The sequence below is a fragment of the Rhododendron vialii genome, chromosome 12a (genome assembly GCF_030253575.1).
Source record: "Rhododendron vialii isolate Sample 1 chromosome 12a, ASM3025357v1".
Lineage (NCBI taxonomy): Eukaryota > Viridiplantae > Streptophyta > Magnoliopsida > Ericales > Ericaceae > Rhododendron > Rhododendron vialii.
The window spans coordinates 10814538-10834251 of NC_080568.1; the positions used below are offsets into that span (position 1 = coordinate 10814538).

Consider the following 19714-nt stretch of genomic DNA (forward strand, 5'->3'; position numbering starts at 1 on the left):
GTGAGAGAGATACCTTATTTGGTTCAATCACGTTCTCCAGTCGAACTTCTTCGTTCTTCTTCTTCTCCTCTTCGTTCTTTGTTGTTCGTCCTAAAAAAAAAAAAACCTAATTTTTGAGAAATTTCTTCCGAACCAGATTTTAATTTTTTTGAACGAGGGAGAAAAATATGACAGAGATACCTCGTTCTCCAGTCGATCTTCTTCGTTCTTCTTCTCCTCTTTGTTCTTCGTCGTTAGTCTTAAAAAAAACCTAATTTCTGAGAAATTTCTTCCGATCCAGAATTTTCGAGTTCGAGATTTTTCGAGTTCGAGTTCGAGAAAGAGAGAGATATAGAGATACCTTGGCTGGTTGGTGCGGGACGTCGTTCGTCGTTCGTCTTCGTTCTTCTTCTCTCTTCGTTCTTCGCGTTCTCTTCTCGTCGTCGTCTCTCTCTCTCTGGTCTGTCGTAAGTGGTGAAATGAAATGAGAAGGGGGAAAGTGTGAGGGGGAGGGGAAAAAGTGTAATTATTGGAGAGTTTTTTGGCTTTTTTAATCCAGGCCGTTGGATTTTAATCCAACGGTTCACATTTTAGTCCCGCACCATTCTGCTATTCAGGATCCTGGAGGAGAACCGGAGTGTATATATATATCTATAGATATGGACATCTATGTACTTAGAAAATCTAGGAAAGTAACTTTGGTGGGCAATTTAGGTTTAGGGCTATAAGTCTAAGATTGACATGCATGACAAGGCTAAAGTTGCTTCTTTTGGAAGCAAAATGATGGCTCCCTTTTGTCTTGTCAAATCTTTGTATTCTTTGGCATGTCTAGCTTCCATTATCCAAGGGATAAAGATTTTCCTAACATTTATTAACCAATGGGTAGAGAAATAAAGGTCATAGGCATGGGCTTGAATGACTAGTCATGGATATAATGATTACCTCTACAAAGTCTAATGGTTCAATTAGGGTTGGGAGGGGTTCATAAGGCTCAAAGATGGTCAAAAAGGTCCATCTAGGATTAGGAAATTGTAACTAGGTGAAGTGGTAGTTTGGTTTCTCTAACTAATTGGTTCGAAACTAATTCTACTTGCCAAGTATGATTTCTAGCTAAGAAATATAATTTAAAGATTTTATTTTACTCAATAGGAAAATATACAAGTGCTTCAATAAGCATACTTGTCTTTAGAAAATGACTAGATTGTTTGGAACGAAAATATATAATTTTATAAGTCTCAAATCTAATTTTGACGGATTATTTGAAATTAAAAAGGAATTTTAAAAGCAAATCCAAGTAATTAAAATAAAATTCAAATATTTAACAAAATTTTTATTTATCGAAAATCAGGGTCGTTACACTATCAAAAAGCTATGGAATTGAAGATATTTTCTTTGTGCATTCAGAAAAGGGTTCAGATCTTCCTCGATCCTTATTTTAAATTGGACAGTGTAGGGCTTCGACCGCTTATCTTTTGTAATTAAGCGTCGAAAATTGATGATAATCTCATCTTTTATTGTTAAGAGACTAATCTTATCGGTAAAAAATTGTCAAAAAATCGCGATTTGAATTGTCTCGTGTAATGGAGTAATTAATGTTGTGTTTGGATGTGTTTTTGAGAATTTTTGAGTTTTGTTTTCGGGATAATGAGTGAAAAGAAAATTAGGGCAATGATTGGAGATAAAGGTAATGAGTGATTTTTGAGTTGGGAAAAAAATTTCAAGTTCTCATCCAAACAAAGCATAAAAATGAGGACCTAGGAGAGTATCCATTTCCTTCTTTAAAATGGCAGCTAGATGGGTGTTTGGTTAGTGCATTTTTGTATTTTCAGATTTTCATTTTTGCATTTTGAGTGTTTGAGAGCTCATTTCTATAACTCATTTTCAGAAAACACATTCACTGGTTTTGCTTAAAGAGGCAAGAACCCAGAATGAGGGCAGAAGGTCCTTTTCCGAGGGCGTGTTTGGAAATCTATTTTTTGACTTTTCATTTTTAATTTTTTGGTTTTTTAGCTTTTTGGATTATGGTCAAAATGTAATTTGGAGAATGAATGAGTGTTTGAAAAATATGTGCAAAATGTATTTTGAAACAGTGGTAGTGTTTGGTAGATGAATGATGAAAATGAATTATGGATTGATTTTTTACCAAGTTGCCCTTGACCTTTATTATTTTTTTAAAAAGGTGTACAAATTAGTATGTTTTATTTTTTCTTTTGGCCGTTATTATTGTGTTAAAATAATTTTTTATGATATTTAATTTCTTTTATTAAATTTTTTTTTTTTTTTGTCTCTCTCCCTTCTCTCTAACGGGAACCCCAAACAAGAGAATTCAGAAGACTGCTTCGGCTTCTACCGATTGGATTGGATTGCTTATTCCAATTGAAGAGATTATCATCATCAATCACCAGCAAAACGTTGTTAGTCACAAAATTATCCAAACATGCAAGCAGCTGCTAATTGCCTTATTGGTTAAATACTGTACTAATTCACAACGAAAGAAGAAAATGAAAGGGGCAATCAGGTCAAGGGAAGCGTCGAGCCATGAGGGGCAATCAGCCACCAGTCCCCACCGCCGGCGTAAGCCCGAGCTTCTTCTCTTCTCTCTCTCTCTCTCTCTCTCTCTGGGTGTAGTATTTGCCGTCTGGTGCGAGGGGGGTTGCAAAACTGCTAAATAAAGGGAGGAAAGTGGGTATTTTAGTAATTGGCCACAAAATGGAAAATGCAAAAATGTGAAAAACACCTCCAAACCTGTAAAATTTCTATGATGCCCCAGTGTGGTATTGGGGCATCATGCCTCCATTTAATATAGACCACTAGATTAGGTTTTAGGTTAATCTAGACCCTTGGATTAAAACCACCTCCTAAAAGTAAGGTGGTTTTGCGTTTTTTCAACCATTATACTTACCATGAACACTGGCTTTTTGTACCATACTTTATGCTAATACTTACCACAAAATAAGGCACACTTACCACAACTAAAGGCTGTACTTCAACGTTTTTAGGTATTTTCAAAATAATTTTAGGAGGGAGGGGGATGGATCCAAGGGTTACTAGGAGAGAGAGGCATGAATCCAAGGGTTGAGATCGAAAGAAGAGATCCAAAAGTGTTTAAAAAAAAACGGGGGCATGATGCCCCAATACCGCTTTTGGGCATGGTATCCGGTCATCCAAACCTGCTTCTGGGTTTTTGCCTCTAAACTGAAAAACCGAGAATCCATTCTCCAATAATCCATTCTCATAATGGGGTGCCAAACACCCAAAATGCAAAAATGAAAATGCAAAAATGGGGTTCCCAAACACCCCCGAGGTTTTGGCTTTTCCCATTATATGTCGAATTACCAAATACCCTAACTATTTTAGCTATTTACCAGTTTTTGCCCTCCCATTATTTCTGCCACATGCTCCACGGAATTGGAAGGGAATGAGAAATGGAACTTCTCCATTTGCGCAGACTCTAAAATTGTCCTTACACCTCACATATGAAAATTCAAAAAAAAATGCTAGTATAAAAGAAATAAATAAATATGCAAATATTTTTTAACACAATAGTAAAGGTCAAGGGTAACTTGGTAAAAAATCAACCCATAATGCATTTTCATTATTCATCTACTAAACATTACTACTGTTCCAAAATACATTTCGCGCATATTTCTCAAATACTCCTATCATATTCAAAAACACATTCTGACCATAATTTAAAAAGTTAAAAAAAAAAAAATTAAAAAAAAAAAAAAAAAAGTAGGCTCCTAAACCCTCTCGGCAGCAGGACAAAAGTAGAATGGGATAGAAGTCACGAGCATTCTATCCTGTCCTTGGGAGGGACATCATTGGATGTGGATCCTAACTACTCGGAAATCGAGGAGGAGGCCCCACAGCATCTCCTTCATTCATTCCATCACTCCATTAAACTAAATTAAATATCTCGCCCATATTGCTAGTGTCTCATAAGAATATATAATGCTAACGACACAGATAAAATCTACACATATCACACATTGATTTTTTGTGGAGCCTATTAAGGGTCTCATAAAAATGATCCGAGCCATTCATTAAATGCAAAATATTTTTTCAAAGGCCTCCGCAAAAAATCAGCTCAATCCGATACCTATAGGTGCTCGATCCAATCATCTATTTTTTCATTATCCTAAAATCCGAATAAAAAGATAGATGATTGGATTGAGTTTCTATAGATATTGGATTGAGCTAATTTTTTGCAAAGACCCTTGAAAAAATATTTTACATTTAATGAACGACTTGAATTGTTTGTGTGGGACCCATAATGGGCCCCACAAAAAATCTGTGCGTAATCTGTGTGGGTTTTCTCTATGTGAGTAGCACAGTTCCATAAGAATATCTCCGCCCCTTGCTGAAAATTTTACTCAAATTTAATTAAAAATTTAGATAAAAATTTGATTTGGTATGAAAGCTTTCACTCATAACTCATATTTTACGCAAATTTCAGTCATTCACCACCATCATGGCCCATCACCATCCCAGACCTGCTCTCTCGCCCTCTTCTCCGAGATTCTCTCTTCTATTTTGTTGTATTCCCACCTCTCACCCAAACAAAGCCACATTATACAACTCAGACAAATCCACACGTATATCTAGTTAGAGAGAAAAAAATAGGAAAAAAGCACCAAAAGTGGAGAGAAAAAGGGAGGGAGGGAGTGCCGGAAATGCTGGTGAAGCTGGGGATCCGGCCAGATTCCGGAAACCATAGCCCGATGAAGGGTTTCACAACCACCACCAAATTTGGGTAAAAGTTTTGCTTCACATCAAATTTGGTAGAAGATTTGAGTAAAACTCAAATTTGGTAGAGGTTTGGGTAAGGAGTGGAGGAGGGTTTTTGATGATTTTTACTCAAATTTGAGTTTGAGTCAAGATTTGAGTAAGGAGTGGAGATGCTTTAACGCTACGTTACTTCTTTCTTTTCTTTTCTTTTTTTTATAATCGAGGAATAACCTTATAGCCGAGCCACAATTGGATCCGACTGTGCAAGCCAAACCTAGGAGAACTAGCACGACCACACAAGTCACGGCTCCCCACTTACTATCAGGGTACTCATCCGGTGAGAAATCGAACCCCTGACTAAAAGGAGTACTTTCAAAGTCAATCATTTGTCCTTACTATTGGTACAACCCCTAGGTGTGTAATGCAAATTAGGAGAACAGTAAGTCCTTGATTGAGATTAGAAATCCATCATATGTCTTTGGTTAGTATGAACGGCGTTCCTCTGCAGGTAATTTACTTGGACTTTGCTCCTGTATATATAGAATAGAATCTCCTGACTTTAGTAACTCTCAAGTAACCTTACGTTAGTTGCATGCAGCATGCCCTAATCGTTTGGTGTGACAGGGTGCAACCATGTGCCGGCCCGCCACGCGCAATTCGGCCCAAATGCTTAGCCAAACGTGGTTGCTGATCTGCAGGGCTCTATCTCTGATTCGGCCCTCTACACTCTCGTTTTGCCATTTGTTTAGATAATTTTTTTAAATAAAGTCATCCAAAATAATGAAACAATAAACAGAAAGAAAACACATACTCACTCGGTTCCAAAATTATACTAGCTTCTTGCGAAAATACATGTAATTTTTTGGAAAAAATTAAGTACTTCTGTACATGATTTATAGAGTTTCTTCACACCAAATTAAAGATCTCGATTAATTCTTTAATTTTAAACATCACAGATATTTTTTTAAGGTACTATCCAAATTGGGATGGAGGGATGGCGTAACACTGATGTTAAATTTAATATTTGTTTGAGGGATATTTTTAAAAAGAATGTGATTTTGGTACTCAATTTTTAGTTAATGGCACTCTACTTGTAGTTTTATTTTCTCATATGATCAAGACAAAGAATAGAGTGTCAATAGTTAACATTGAAGTGCCAAAATCAATTTTCATTTTAAAACTGTGAAACTAAATTTTTATTTTTATTGAAAGACCAAACTAGTTATTAATATCCGTCATACGGCATCTATAAATAATTCAATTACAGAGCAAGCCAAACAACGGCAACTGATAACCAACAAAAATAAAGAACAAAAACAACTGCCGGTTTAAATTTGAGACGACTCCGTCGAATTCCAAAACGTAAGCATTCCGAAAATGCCAGCAGGATAAATTAGGCACCGAATCAACCAAACCAATCAGACATCATTGGATCCTCCTAACTACTCCGACATCGAGGAGGCCTGACAGCATCTCCTTCATTTACCCGGCCCCCAATATCTCCCACATCTTCTTAATCGTACCGCTACGGTTCTTCCTCTAATTTTCGAGTCTAATTCTCTCCGTACTAAAAGGTGATGCCGCACTACAATTCTACAGTAAAACCTGCACGTACTACAGAGTTCTCTGGTCCCATACAGTTACACTTTCGGGATTGCATGCCGAGTTTGAATTGCATATATTTTTTAATTCATAATATTTTTTTTTGTGATTGGTAAAAATTTGTTTAATAGATCTAAACAAAATCTATTTAACAAGACTCATATTATTTATAAAAAAATATTACGAATTAAAAAATTCAGATAATTTTTCATGGGAAAAAAATAGTAAAAGTGTCAAAATTTTGGAACGGAGAGAGTAAACATACATATATGTATTATTCCAGCCCATGACGTTGGTTTTTTTTTTAATTCCAATACATTATAATGCATTGAGTAGAAAATACATGTAGGAAATCCACTAAACATTATACAAAGTGACGGTTCTAAGGTGATGAGCAGTTCTGATGAACGAGTTGATCGAGTTGAATGAGAGATTGTTTCAAGCTAACTTTGCAAACTTATCGAGCTTCAAAATATTCAATTTATTTTATTTACTATCTCCGTTCTTAAAAGATGGTCCGTTAGGCAAAATAATGAATAGCTTACCCCATAAAAAGCTAAATTGTAGATAGGTTTTATATATATATATATATATGGGGCCGGTTCTACCCACACAATTCTTGACACAAAATTTGACACTCCATCTCAGCCATACAAATCAAGGGCTGAGATTAAACCACTTAAATGAGAACACACACGTAATTTTGATTTCTCTGTTCATAACAAATTGATCTAAACCAAAATCATTTTCTTAAAAGGAAAATTCTAAAATCAGCCCAATGGGCTGACGATAATAGGTGTGTGAATGTGTATTAAATGATGTAAAAAGTGCACAAAAATACGTGTTTTTCTTGTCTTTTAGTGTGTTTATCGTCAGCCCAGTGGGCTGACAATAGCAAGACCGTTCTTAAAATGGCATAAATATTTTCTGTAGAAAGAAACAAAACTTGTACAGTAGCTACATTGAAAATGTGAAATGATTTTTCACTCATTTGTTCATTTATAGTTGCACTTCATGATTTGTCATTCAAGGCTTAAAATTACGCACAAAATTGTCCATTATAAGAACGTACATTATATTGCAAAATTGAATTTCCTATACTGCCGTAGTTTTCTTTTGCAACTCTCTCTCTCTCTCTCTCTCTCTCTCTCTCTCTCTCCATATTCAGTACTTCACTCTCTCACTTCACTTCCCCAACCATACAATGATACCACTCTCCCCTCCTCTCTCTGTCCTCCCTCTCCTCTCTCTCCTCCTCCTCCTCACATTCAGTCACTCCACCCCCGATTACCTCAAACTCCCATTACTCCACCGCACCCCTCTCCCATCTCCCTCCCAATCCCTCTCCTCCGACTCCCTCCGCCTCTCCACCCTCCACCACCACCACCACCACCAGTACCACCACCACCACCGTAACACCAACAAAACCACCCCCACTCTCCCCCTCAACTCCGGCGCCTCTACCGGCTCCGGCCAATACTTCATCCACCTCCTCCTCGGTTCCCCTCCCCAACCCCTCCTCCTCATCGCCGACACCGGCTCCGACCTCGTCTGGGTCACCTGCTCCCCATGCCGCCGCAACTGCACCCACGCGCCGCCTAGCTCAACCAGCTTCTTCCCCCGCCTCTCCTCCTCCTTCTCCCCCCACCACTGTTTCGACTCGGCGTGTGAACTCATCCCCCACCCGAGTCACACTCGCTGCCCCCGCACCCGCCTCCATTCGCCCTGCCGCTACCGCTACTCCTACGCCGATGGCTCGATCACCTCCGGATTCTTCTCCCAAGAAACGACGGCGTTTAACACCACCTCCGGAATTCAAATAAACCACGAAGGGTTAGCGTTCGGATGTGCGTTTAACGTCTCCGGCGCAGGCTTCAACGGGGCCCACGGAGTCATGGGCCTGGGCCGCGGGCCCATTTCCTTGCCCTCCCAACTGGGCCCCCGCTTCGGCAACAAGTTCTCCTACTGCCTGATGGACTACACTCTCTCTCCTACTCCGACGAGTTACCTCGTGTTCGGCGGCGGCAATGTCTCCGGCGCCGGTGAATCGACGATGAGGTATACGCCGTTGCAAATCAACCCTCTTTCGCCGACATTTTACTTTGTTGCCATCGAGAGTGTTTATGTTGGCGGAGTGAAATTACGCATTAGTCCTTCGGTTTGGGCCGTTGATGAGTACGGTAACGGAGGGACCGTGGTGGACTCGGGCACGACCCTGACGTTTTTAGCCGACCCGGGATACGAGAAGATCTTAACGGCTTTTAAACGGCGCGTTAAGTTACCGAGGCCAGATGAGCCGACTCTGGGGTTTGATCTCTGTGTCAATGTGTCGGGCGTGTCGAGGCCTAGTCTACCCAGGGTGAGTTTTAGACTCGTTGGTGGCTCGGTGTTCGCTCCGCCTCCAAGGAATTACTTTATTGACACTGCTGACGGCGTTAAGTGCTTGGCGTTACAACCCGTTGGATCGGCGTCGGGGTTCTCCGTGATTGGCAACTTGATGCAACAAGGGTTCTTGTTCGAGTTTGACAACGATCGGTCGCGACTTGGTTTTTCGCGGCACGGTTGTGCCGTAACATGACTCACTGAGTCAAAAGATCAATTTCTTAAGATTTTTTTGTTACATTTGAGATTACGGGAGTATTTGTTTTAACTTAGTAATTATGGCATTGGTTGAAATTATGTTTCTGTTTGAAAGTAGAGTGTTGCAATGGTTTTTGTATTTGAAGAAGGATAATGAATGTTGTGAAGATTAAAAAAATTACAGGCTTTTTATTGCATATATGAACGCTCTCGAACAGAAATTTTCAAGTCAAACATCCCTGATTTTTTTAAGGTTCGGACTTCATTGTTCCTGATTGAATTTAGATGATCTGAACCGTTTAATATGTTTAAAACATGTTTTTAAGGGTATTTGCGAGAAATTGGCAAAAAATATGACTGGGAATGACTTGATCTGAGTATTTTTTCATAAAATATGTTTTTATGAAAAACTGCTCAGATCAAACCTTTTATGGTAATATTTTTTGTCGATTTCTCGCATGTACCCTTAAAAACACATTTTAAACACATTGAACGGTTCGAATCATCAAAATTTGATCGAAAAATGAACTTCCGCATGAGGTCTGGACTGTAAAAAAAATCAGGGATTTCTGACTTGAAAAGAACTTCGCTCTCTAATACTTATGAAAACATAATTGTTCAAATAATGCCGAATGAATACTTATGTGAGATGAGATATGAATATTTAAAAATTTCATTTTTTTTGGGTGAAGAACGTAAATGGAAGACCAATTGCATAAGATGTTCTTAACAATTAACAAATCTAGTACTCCATCCGTTTCATTTTTATTGTCCATTTTCGTTTTTTCGTGTCATTCTTTTAACGTTTATATCTTCGAATATGAATATCCAAAAATATGCAATATGGATCTTGTTTGATAGTTCTCGATTAGATCTATAATACAAAGTTTTCAAAATTATGAAAAACATTATAAATTGGGAGATATAAGCGTTGAAAGAACGGTACGAAAAACAAAAATGGACAATAAAAATAGGACGGAGGGAGTAGCAAATAACTATCTTATCGTTTTTAGTTTTGTATTACAAATCTCTTCATAATCAACCATGCTACCGACACCGACCAAGGTGCACTGAGGTGCATCCACCGTCAAGCGGGGTTCATTTCGGATTTCGCATGGATAATTCGAACCGTTCAATAATTTAAAAGAAAACTGAGTGGATTCATGAAAAATTAGTTTAATTCTATATGTGTAGGTGCTTGATCCATTATGAAAGATTGAATCGAGCACAAACACATCAGATTGAGCTGGTTTTCGCGAGCCCACTCATTTTCTTTTAAATTATTGAACGATTTGAATTATCCGTACGAGATCGGAGCGGACCCCGCATGCCGATATGTACACAATCAATTCCCATTTAGTCGGAGTCCATAGTCTTTTACTTTCTCAATTTGTATGCGGGTACAAATCATCCATCGAGCCTTGCTACTGACACAATATAATTGTGCACAGATCATGCACATATTGCATTGTGGGACTCATTATGGGTTTTATACAAATGATTTGAGCCGTTCATTATATTTAAAATTTTTTTTCAAGGACCCTTGTGAAAAGTTAGCTCAGTCCGATACCTATAAGTACTTGATATAATCATCGAACTTTCTTTCAGGTTTTTTGATCATGAAAAGTTAGACGATTAGATCAAGTACTTATAGGTATCGAATTGAGCTGATTTTTCGTGAGAGCCCTTGAAAAAATATTTTAAACATAATAAACGACTCGAGTCATTTGTATGGAATCCTTTATGGATCCCACAACACAATTTATGCATGATCTATGCACAATTTTGTTGTGTCCACATACTTTCCTAGCGAAATCAGTTCTATTCTATGCATAAATTTTGCTGTGTCCACATACTTTCCTAGCGAAATCAGTTCTATTTGCTACACCATTTGTCAAATATGCGACCTATGATAGAGGGTTTGTGGAAAGGCATTAATTAGGTGTTTAATGTTTTTGGCTAATAAGTTGCGCCAATTTTGCATATTATTCATGCTAATGAATAACTTATTTACTAGTGTGAACAATTTGTGATTTTGGATGAATAATTTGTGTTGCAGAAGTTAATCACTAACGTGATAATACTTGACAGGAAAAACATAGAAATTGGCTTGTCTGTAGTCTAAGTGATTGTAACCGTCGGATAATGTTTTTAACGGTCGAGATTAAAAAAAACATTTTCGGGGAATTTTTTTTAAAATCTGGACCATTGAATGCAAAGATGAATGACTACAATGCAACTGCAGGGACTTTATGCAGTCCAACTATAGAGAAGCTGCCTCCAGTGCCGGCCCCGACATTTGAGTTGCCCAAGCCCGACTTTCCGCTTGGTTGCCCACTCGAAAATTCTAATCGCAAGGAAGATTTGCAGGGAACCACGCAAGAAAAAATGCATTTGGGCTCATTTTAGGTCACACAAAAATCTAGAAAAATATCCAAAATTTTTTGAATATTATTTTATGGAGCCCTGTAAAAAATCGGCTCAAAAGAATATCGATTGGTAAGTATTACTTTTGGATTCGTTGAGGCAAAACTGCTCAATTCATCCATATGAATTCAAAAGTAACACTTACTGATGTCCGTTGGAGCTGATTTTTTACAGGGCCCCATAAAATAATATTAAAAAATTTATGGATATTTTTCTAGATTTTTGTGGGATCTGGAATGGGCTAAAACGAGTTTTTCTTTATGTGGTTGTCTGCAAATTTTTATTGCGAATAATAGGGCTCGTTGCCCACTAGTGTTAAGTATAAAAAAAAGACATACAAGCAACAAAAAAGAGAGGACAAGAACAAGATTATATTGCCCATTTAGCTTGAATTACATCATCCGTCCATTCTCGTTTTGTTTTGGCTATAGCGTTCCTTTTCTTTTTTACTTTTTATTTGATAGTCATTCTAATTTTCTTTCTTAATAATTTGCTGTCCTAATTTCTTTTTATCTGTTATTTACCCCAGGTATGTAAAAACCTCTCTTTTACCCTTCTAATTTTCTTAAGTATCATAATTTTTTAAAATAGGTGGAAACCATACATATTTACTTTTTTTCAAAAATTTGTACAAAATTTTTTGGATGATGCTCCTAAATATATTTTTTGCTGGATTTCTATTTTTTTTTTTGTATACATACAAATTTTTTTTTTTTTGTTGCCCCTTGCCGGGGGTTGCCCGAGCCGGCCGGCTTGCGGGGCTTACCCCCTGGCCGGCCCTGGCTGCCCCCAAAAGCATACCCCTTGAGGGATCATACTGGAACCTGCTCAGGTACGACATAATTCGGATCTGATTATAGTCAAGGACTTCTGGTTTTCAATTTGACTTGCTTTATTGTAAGAATGTGTTTTTGTTGCAATATAAGAATGTTTTTTTTTTAATCTTAGATAAGCATGTTGTTTGATAGGACTAGTAGTGAAGAGAGAGAATTCATTTGATATGTAGTCTCTTGAGGAGATTAAAAGTGATTGATTGGATTAATCAAACCACATCTCACATAGTACGCATATTTACAACATATATTAGTATATTATCTTATGGAGGTTTAAATCCAGTGGTAAATATTCTAAAACATTGTAGGGGGTCTACTTGGATATATAATCTAAATTGACGCTCAAATACGGTCAATAAATAGTGTAGATGCTACGAGCTTAAGGCGTCTAGACCATAGACATCATTAGTGCACTATCACGATTTTATGTGGTGTTATTTGTTAGATAGGTGTTTGTTCGTTAATTTTTTATATTTCGTTCAAACTCTCTTTTAAGTTGAGCTTATGTAAATGAAATGATTTTACTAGATGAAAAAGGTAAGAAAAAGTAGCTCAGGGTGATTTGGCTTAATAATCATTTTAGATTATTTTTTTGTTGTTATTTAATTTTTGCATTTTATTGGTTTTGAGTTAAATTTTTTTGCTTAAAAAATTAAATAACGACAAAAAATGTATAAAAAAAATTTTGTGTTATTTTTTTGCAAATTATTGGTTCGTCTTCATAAATCTAAAATGTATAAAATTCGCTAAAAGCAAAAAATATCCATTGGATTGTTTTGTCTTTCTATTTTTTTTTTTCAACTTTGGTTCATTTCTCTAAGTTTTTTTATTTCTATCGTCGAGATAAATCAATAATCTACAAAAGTTTAATACTGAACAATTTTGTTTTAAATAAAGACTAGATAATAGTCCAATAAAATTACTAAGCCAAACCATCGTTATAGAAAGAAAGTAAGAAACTCCTTACATTTATTTGCTTTTATTACATGCTTCTTCCCAACTGTAAAACGCAGGTGTTTCTTCATCTTTCCATGGTTTTGTAATCGGCCTGTATTGTGGTAGTTTCTTTGTGATAAATAGAGCTCATTATCTTCTTCACAGGATTCAGAGGGGCCAATATGATTTTGGGATTTTTGTATAGCCCCACTAATGGCAAGTGGGGAGCTTCCATCTACTCTCGTAGCTAAAAGATACTCTAAATCGCTCAGCTTCTACTTTGTCACCTTCACGTTTATTCAGGAATTCATCTAAGCCACCCAAGTTTGGTTAGCAAAATACTAAAATCTAGAGGATATTCCATCTATATATAACCAATTGATTTTAGGTTGGAAACCTTCAAGAAATTTAACAGGGAAATCATTTATACGAGGGCAATACATTAACAAGATCAAAAAAATTAACCAAAAAAATTAATACTCTTACTTTTTATGTAGACTCCTCTCAAATTTTCTTGAGTGGATAAAGCTGTAGTCTATTCTTCTTTTCTCTGAGTTTAATATATTGCAAAACGCGAGACCGGTTTGTTTGTTTGTTTTTTTTTTTGTTAATCGATAGAAGAGATCATTTTACACCAGATATAAAATAAATAGTACAAACCCAGGGCACTACATGACCGAGCCATGTCACTTGGTGTCGCCTCGGCACCGACCTGTCTGGAGTGTCTCGCTGGGTTGGAACAGATCAAGTTTAACCTGACCTTTAAACTACCCGCCGGCAATTCCTTGCGTAATGACCCTTCGGCAGTGCCCACCAATGTGTTGGGCTCAAGCAATTCTACACGGTCCACATCTCTTCTGGTTCAGCCCCTCCACACCCAAACCCGAACATGTATAGCAAAAATGATATATTGGCCCCTCGAAGAATGACAATCAATTATCATTTTATCAAAGTTGCAATTTGCACCCTTTTATTGCACGACCCCCTTTTTCATTTTTATCGAAATAGCAATTTACACCCTTTTATGGCCCACTTTTCGTAATCGCATGTTCGGGTCATCTTACATGTACCTTGACTCCAGAAACGAAGTCAAGATTTTACTTTAGCAGTGGCGAAATTTATACTAAAAAAATAAAAAGACTCACTTTAATAGTCATTTGCACATAGAGTATGAAAAAAGACCGACTTTAATTTAATCTATCTAATAAAATGAGGCAACTTGAATTGTACCCGACGTTCTTTCATGTCATCAATAATATAATTTCACTTTTGCCCATTGACTTTACTTTTGGAATATTTTTTTTGAGTCTCCTTTTTTGGAAAAAAAAAAAGAGGATTAAGGACTAGTATATAACAAAAACTAAAAAGAAAAATCTAGCGATGACGAGTGTATATAAATTGGGGATAATTTTTTTTACATATAATAATTGTATTTTTTAAAATTTTTGTCGTGGTGGCCGCCCCTATTAAACCCCCCTGGCTCCATCCTTGCTTGACTCATTTCAAATCAACAATCGAAGACTTCCAGCAGCTTTGAAGTGTTTTGGCTCAATTTCGAAGCTATTCGGAACTGTTTCAAAGCTGTCTGAAAACCCTGTCTAGACGGGACCAAGACAGTTTGCCAGACGGTCCGTACAATCATATTATCTAGTTTCGATCCTCGCTCTCTGTATATTTTGTCCGGACGGTGGTCTAGTCTGTCTAGACAGTCAACGCGTGGTTTAGCTGATTTTGTTTTGTTTTCGACTTCCTACATATTGGTTTTGGAGTTTCCTTATTGGTATATATATTTGTACGTGCTATTAACCTCACTCTAACAACATCACTGGAACTCTCTCCCATTCACTAACTTAATACTAATTTTTTCTCATATAACACACTCATTTAGATCCCACTTTTTGTACTTTTGTGTCATATAACAACACAACTGGAGATGGCCCAAAACTCTTTTGCTTTAGTTTGTTGGAGTGCATGGTTTTGCCAATTCAAAAAAAGAAGGGTAAAAAAGTACTTTACCATGTATATATAGGAGTTTTTTTTTTTTTTTGAAAAGGATACTTTACCATATTTTGGTCCTTAGTAGCTAGTCATAAATAGTTTTCCCTTTACAAAGCTAGCTAGGCAAGGAGTAGCTGCCATTTTTGTATGTGGTGCCAGAAAGTTAAGTGGACGGAAGCAAAGTAATGTTCAAAATCAAGCAGGCAGAGAGAGAGAGAGAGAGAGAGAGAGTAGATCATGTGAGTGGAGTAACTGAAGATAGGAGCTTTCCCCACATCACTACAGCTGTCTCTCTGGACACCCATTGAAGATGCTGTGTCCGCAGGGCCCGCATGCATGTTATAGTAGTACAGTATAAGATTTGTGGCAACTTATCTCACGCCTCATGTTTTTTCCTTTCTTCTTATAACCTCACCGGTTTGAGCACCTCAATTAAATCTAACATTTTGAAGTTAACGATCGGACAAACCCTTTAGTTACTCCAAAGTTTGACATATTTGACCTCCGTTAAATTTTAAAATGCGATCTCATAGAAGTAAAACACTTAAAATTGAGTCCGTTAAATTTTAGAATGCGATTTCATAGAAGACAAACACTTAAATTGATTTCTCATGCCTGCTTCCTCAAACCCTTGCCTTCTCAAGCATCATGTTTTACAGAGAGAACCGTAGAGATGGGCCCCATGTTTCCATTACAAGATTTATTTGCACACCTTATCTTCTTACCATAATCAATTTATCATATCCGGCTCTTTTCGAAGAGAAATTTTCTAGTGCCGGGTGGGTACGGCTGACGTGGTGTTTGCTGGGCACATCTTGGCCGTTTAAAAGTGTTTTGAATGATCCGGATTTAAAATAATCTATTAACGGATCATCTAAAATACTTTTAGACGGTCCGGATGCACTGAGCGGAAATTACATAGTACCCACCCGACACTGAAAAATTTCTCCTTTTCGAATGGCATTGACACTTTGGAACTTCAATTGTATATTTGTATGCATACTTCAGCTCTAGCAAACAGGCCGGACCTGATAAGGCCTAAAAACAGTATCATAAAAGATAAAACCTGCAGATATTTAAGATATAGAAAATAATACTATTAATCGAATATATCAAATATTACCCCGCAATTCTCGTACCTTATTTCATCTCTAACTAATCATGTTTGTTTAGTTTAATTATAAGATTACTATCATTAACAATGAAAGAATTATCTTAGTTTAAACATTATTATTGATGAAAGTTTTTTGAAGTATAAATTAATTATTTTGGTCTTCATAATCAAAAAAGTTTTATTTGTGGATGTAACATGAAAAGTTAAAAGTAAAATTAAGGTACATGAAACATAAAAAACTTGTTTTTGATATTAGTGAAAAAATAAAAATGGTACTCCATATGGATCATGATGCTCAAAAAAATTCAATTCCAATACTTTGAATACACCACCCATTTGTCACGAGAATTGTATTCTACATAAATTCATTTTAAGATAGAAATGAAAAAAAATATCTCTACCCAAACGAAGGGCTAAAGAATCCCCAACTCAAGCAACCAAGAATTGAGAAGTAATTATCCAAGCACCCCTCAAATAATAATATACATAAATTATTATTTTTGGTTGGATTATTGAGAGGAGTGATCTAAATATTCGTGTCGCATAAACTCATCATTGGTTGAGTCCCGAGATATTGACATATACAATGAGGGCTCACCCTGATATTTTAGAGGCCTAAAGCGAATTTCGAAATGGGGCCTAGTTGTTTAAACAAAAATATTCAAGATAGGTGGCTAATATAAGGTAAAAAGGTTAAAAGCTGGTATTTTAGTTTTGTAATTTAACTAAAATAAACTTTTAAAAAAATTATACCATTAAAAAAAATATAAATCAAACATAACAAAGTACCACACATACATTGCGTTTTTTCTAACAAATATTTTAAATATTTTTTATCAAAGTTTATTGAGTGGAAATAAACTATTTTGGTTGATTTTTAGTCAATAGTATTTTATTTGTTAATTTGATATCAAAAGTCAAAAGTAAAATTGAAATAAACAAAATAAAAAATCTTATCAAAACATTTTATGGTGTGCAAGAGATTTGAACTTCTTGAGTAACAATTGAAAATAGTTTTTTTTTTTTTTGTAAACAATTGAAAATATTTTTTGGTAGTATTTGAACAAAAATAGTTTTTGAAAAATAAGAAAAGTTTTGAAAATAGTTTTTTTTTAGAGTTTTTGTAAAACATTTTCTGAAATTAATATTAAAGAAAATAATTATGAAAATAATTTTTGAAATCAATTCCAATATCATCGAATTTTTTTTTTTTTTGAAAACAATCCCTTCTTTGTTAGTTCTACGTAATCCCGCATCTCACTTGGGATAATTTAGTATTATATAGTGATAAAATTATTACTAATCCCGACAGTCATTTCAGAAACTAAATGTGGGATAACTCAGGATTAGGTACAGTTAGTACTATCCTAGGCAATTAATCCGCGAATCAAACGAGACCTTAAAAGTATACAATTGTAAGAGAGAAACATTACCTATGGAATCCTTCAATTTAAATACTTATGAATAACTTATGTCGAAATGAGGCCCCAAATTTGTACCAAAATTTGGAGATAGGAAACAGTTGATTCCTCCGCTTTCCCTCTGTTCACTCTTAGCTCTTGAGGATTATCGGGGCTTTTTTTTTTTCGATCCGCGCCCATGGCTCCTCTTTGCTCTAGCAATAATAAAACTTCTTTTCTTCTTCGAGTTAAAAAATAAACTATCCAATAAAGGCAAGGTATCGCGGATCAAAAAAAATAAAAATAAAGGCAAGGTATCATGTCGGACACACAAAATATGTCGCTATGTTATTTATTTTATTTATTTTTTGCTCGGCTATATCGCTATGTTATTGGTTGAGTCATGTGTGTGGGGCTCCGAGATGAACGTGGCTCACTTCCTCTGGAATTGCTGTTCGTCTGGATCTAATCTTGTTCCCTTGAACCTAACCTGCATCATGAAGCACGACTAAAGACCACACCGGAGGAGCCCCCGAATGGCCCTCCGGCGCGAGGATGAGAATAGTGCAGAGAGAGGAAAGCAAAGGACTAGGGTTTCGAGGGTAGGAGACGATGTACCTTTTAGGGCGACTATCCCTTGGTATTTATAGAGGATTCTTGGCTTGCTCTCCAAGTTCGTCTATGTGTTTGACACGAGTCGGCTGATGTCACCCGTGACGTAGTGGATAAAGCGGTTAGTGTGAGCTGTCATTGGAGACATGGCCAAGCCCAGTTGCCTAGCTCCGGGCCGAGCCGAGCCGAGCTTCGAGGGAGCATTGTGGGGACATGGCCGAGCCCAGTTGCCTAGCTCCGGGCCAAGCCGAGCTTCGTGGGAGCTATCATGGGAAACATGACCGAGCCTCGTGGACTAACTCCGAGATGAGCTGAGCCTTGTGGATGAGCTCTAATAGGAGACATGACCGAGCCTCGTGGCCTTCCGCCGAACGTAGCGATTGTGGCCGAACCAGAATATTCGGACTACTACAATGTGTAGGCACGTGAAGCAGATTAGATATAATGGGACTAAGCAAAATGGTTCTTAATTCCAAATTCCTTTTTATCTGAGCCTGTTACCAAATTTTTACTATCTGAGCCCGTGATTGAAAGGGCCCATTCAGTATGGTACCAAGGCTGTAAGGCCCATAACTGTTTGGACTTTAACGGGGCCTCTTACCTAGATTTTGAATGGACTTAGAGCATCTATAATGTAATAATCTAATGTCAAGTTGGGCCCAATTGTTCTAATGGATTTCAGATTTGTCCCAAATGTCAAAATTTTGCTTACTAAATGGGTTTAAGATTACCCGGGCCATGGCCATGGCCATGCAATGCAAATGGCAAGTTGGGCCCAATTGTTCTAATGGAATCATTCAATTTTAGGGGTCTGAAATTCTTAATAATATATAATGTCCTTTGAAAAGATAAGGGTAAAACTTACCCCAACACATAAGGGGAATGTTGGAATAAGTGCCAAAAGAGTACGGTTTTAATTAATTCGGAGTTGAATGCAGTTATTGCATCTCTGATGAAAAAGTCGAATTTTTTTAGAAGATCCATTACGAGATGAAAAGAATATGATATCCTCCTTAATTTCCTCTCTTAATTATTTGTCTTGCAATGAATAAGAACAATGTGTAGCAATAGAACAAAGAACTCCATCACATATATTTCGATAGAAATTCAAGAGGCTGAGTCCTATGTAAGGACTAAAAAACCTTCCTTGCTAGAGACATTTACCATTTTGGTTTACCATTTTTGTATACCATACTTCATTCCCCCCCCCCCCCCCGTATATTCCAACTACAATGTGTTGTCATTGTATGTGATAAGAAAACATCATTATAGTAGTAGACCTACCAGAAACATAACTACTGCCCAGGAGCGACTTCTAAGCCACACAATGCTTGCACGTGAGCGGGAACAATAACATGAAATTGCCTATCGAAAAAACATCCGAAATTAGTAAAGTTCATGACAACGAGAATTGAGAGCAAGAATGAAAGAGTCTTACCGGAGAAGAATTATATTACCAAGCTAGGGCCAGCTACCTCATGATAAGGTTTGCGTATATTAAT

At 36.8% G+C, this 19714-nt stretch overlaps 1 protein-coding gene across 1 annotated transcript; it reads left to right on the forward strand.

The window, feature by feature from the left end:
* Positions 1-7405: 7405 nt before the first annotated feature.
* LOC131311538 (aspartic proteinase NANA, chloroplast) lies at positions 7406-9006 on the forward strand. Its single transcript, XM_058339036.1, has one exon. It carries the CDS (start codon positions 7517-7519, stop codon positions 8888-8890), a length of 1374 nt encoding a protein of 457 aa, XP_058195019.1. The 5' UTR covers positions 7406-7516; the 3' UTR covers positions 8891-9006.
* The last annotated feature ends 10708 nt before the right edge of the window (positions 9007-19714 follow it).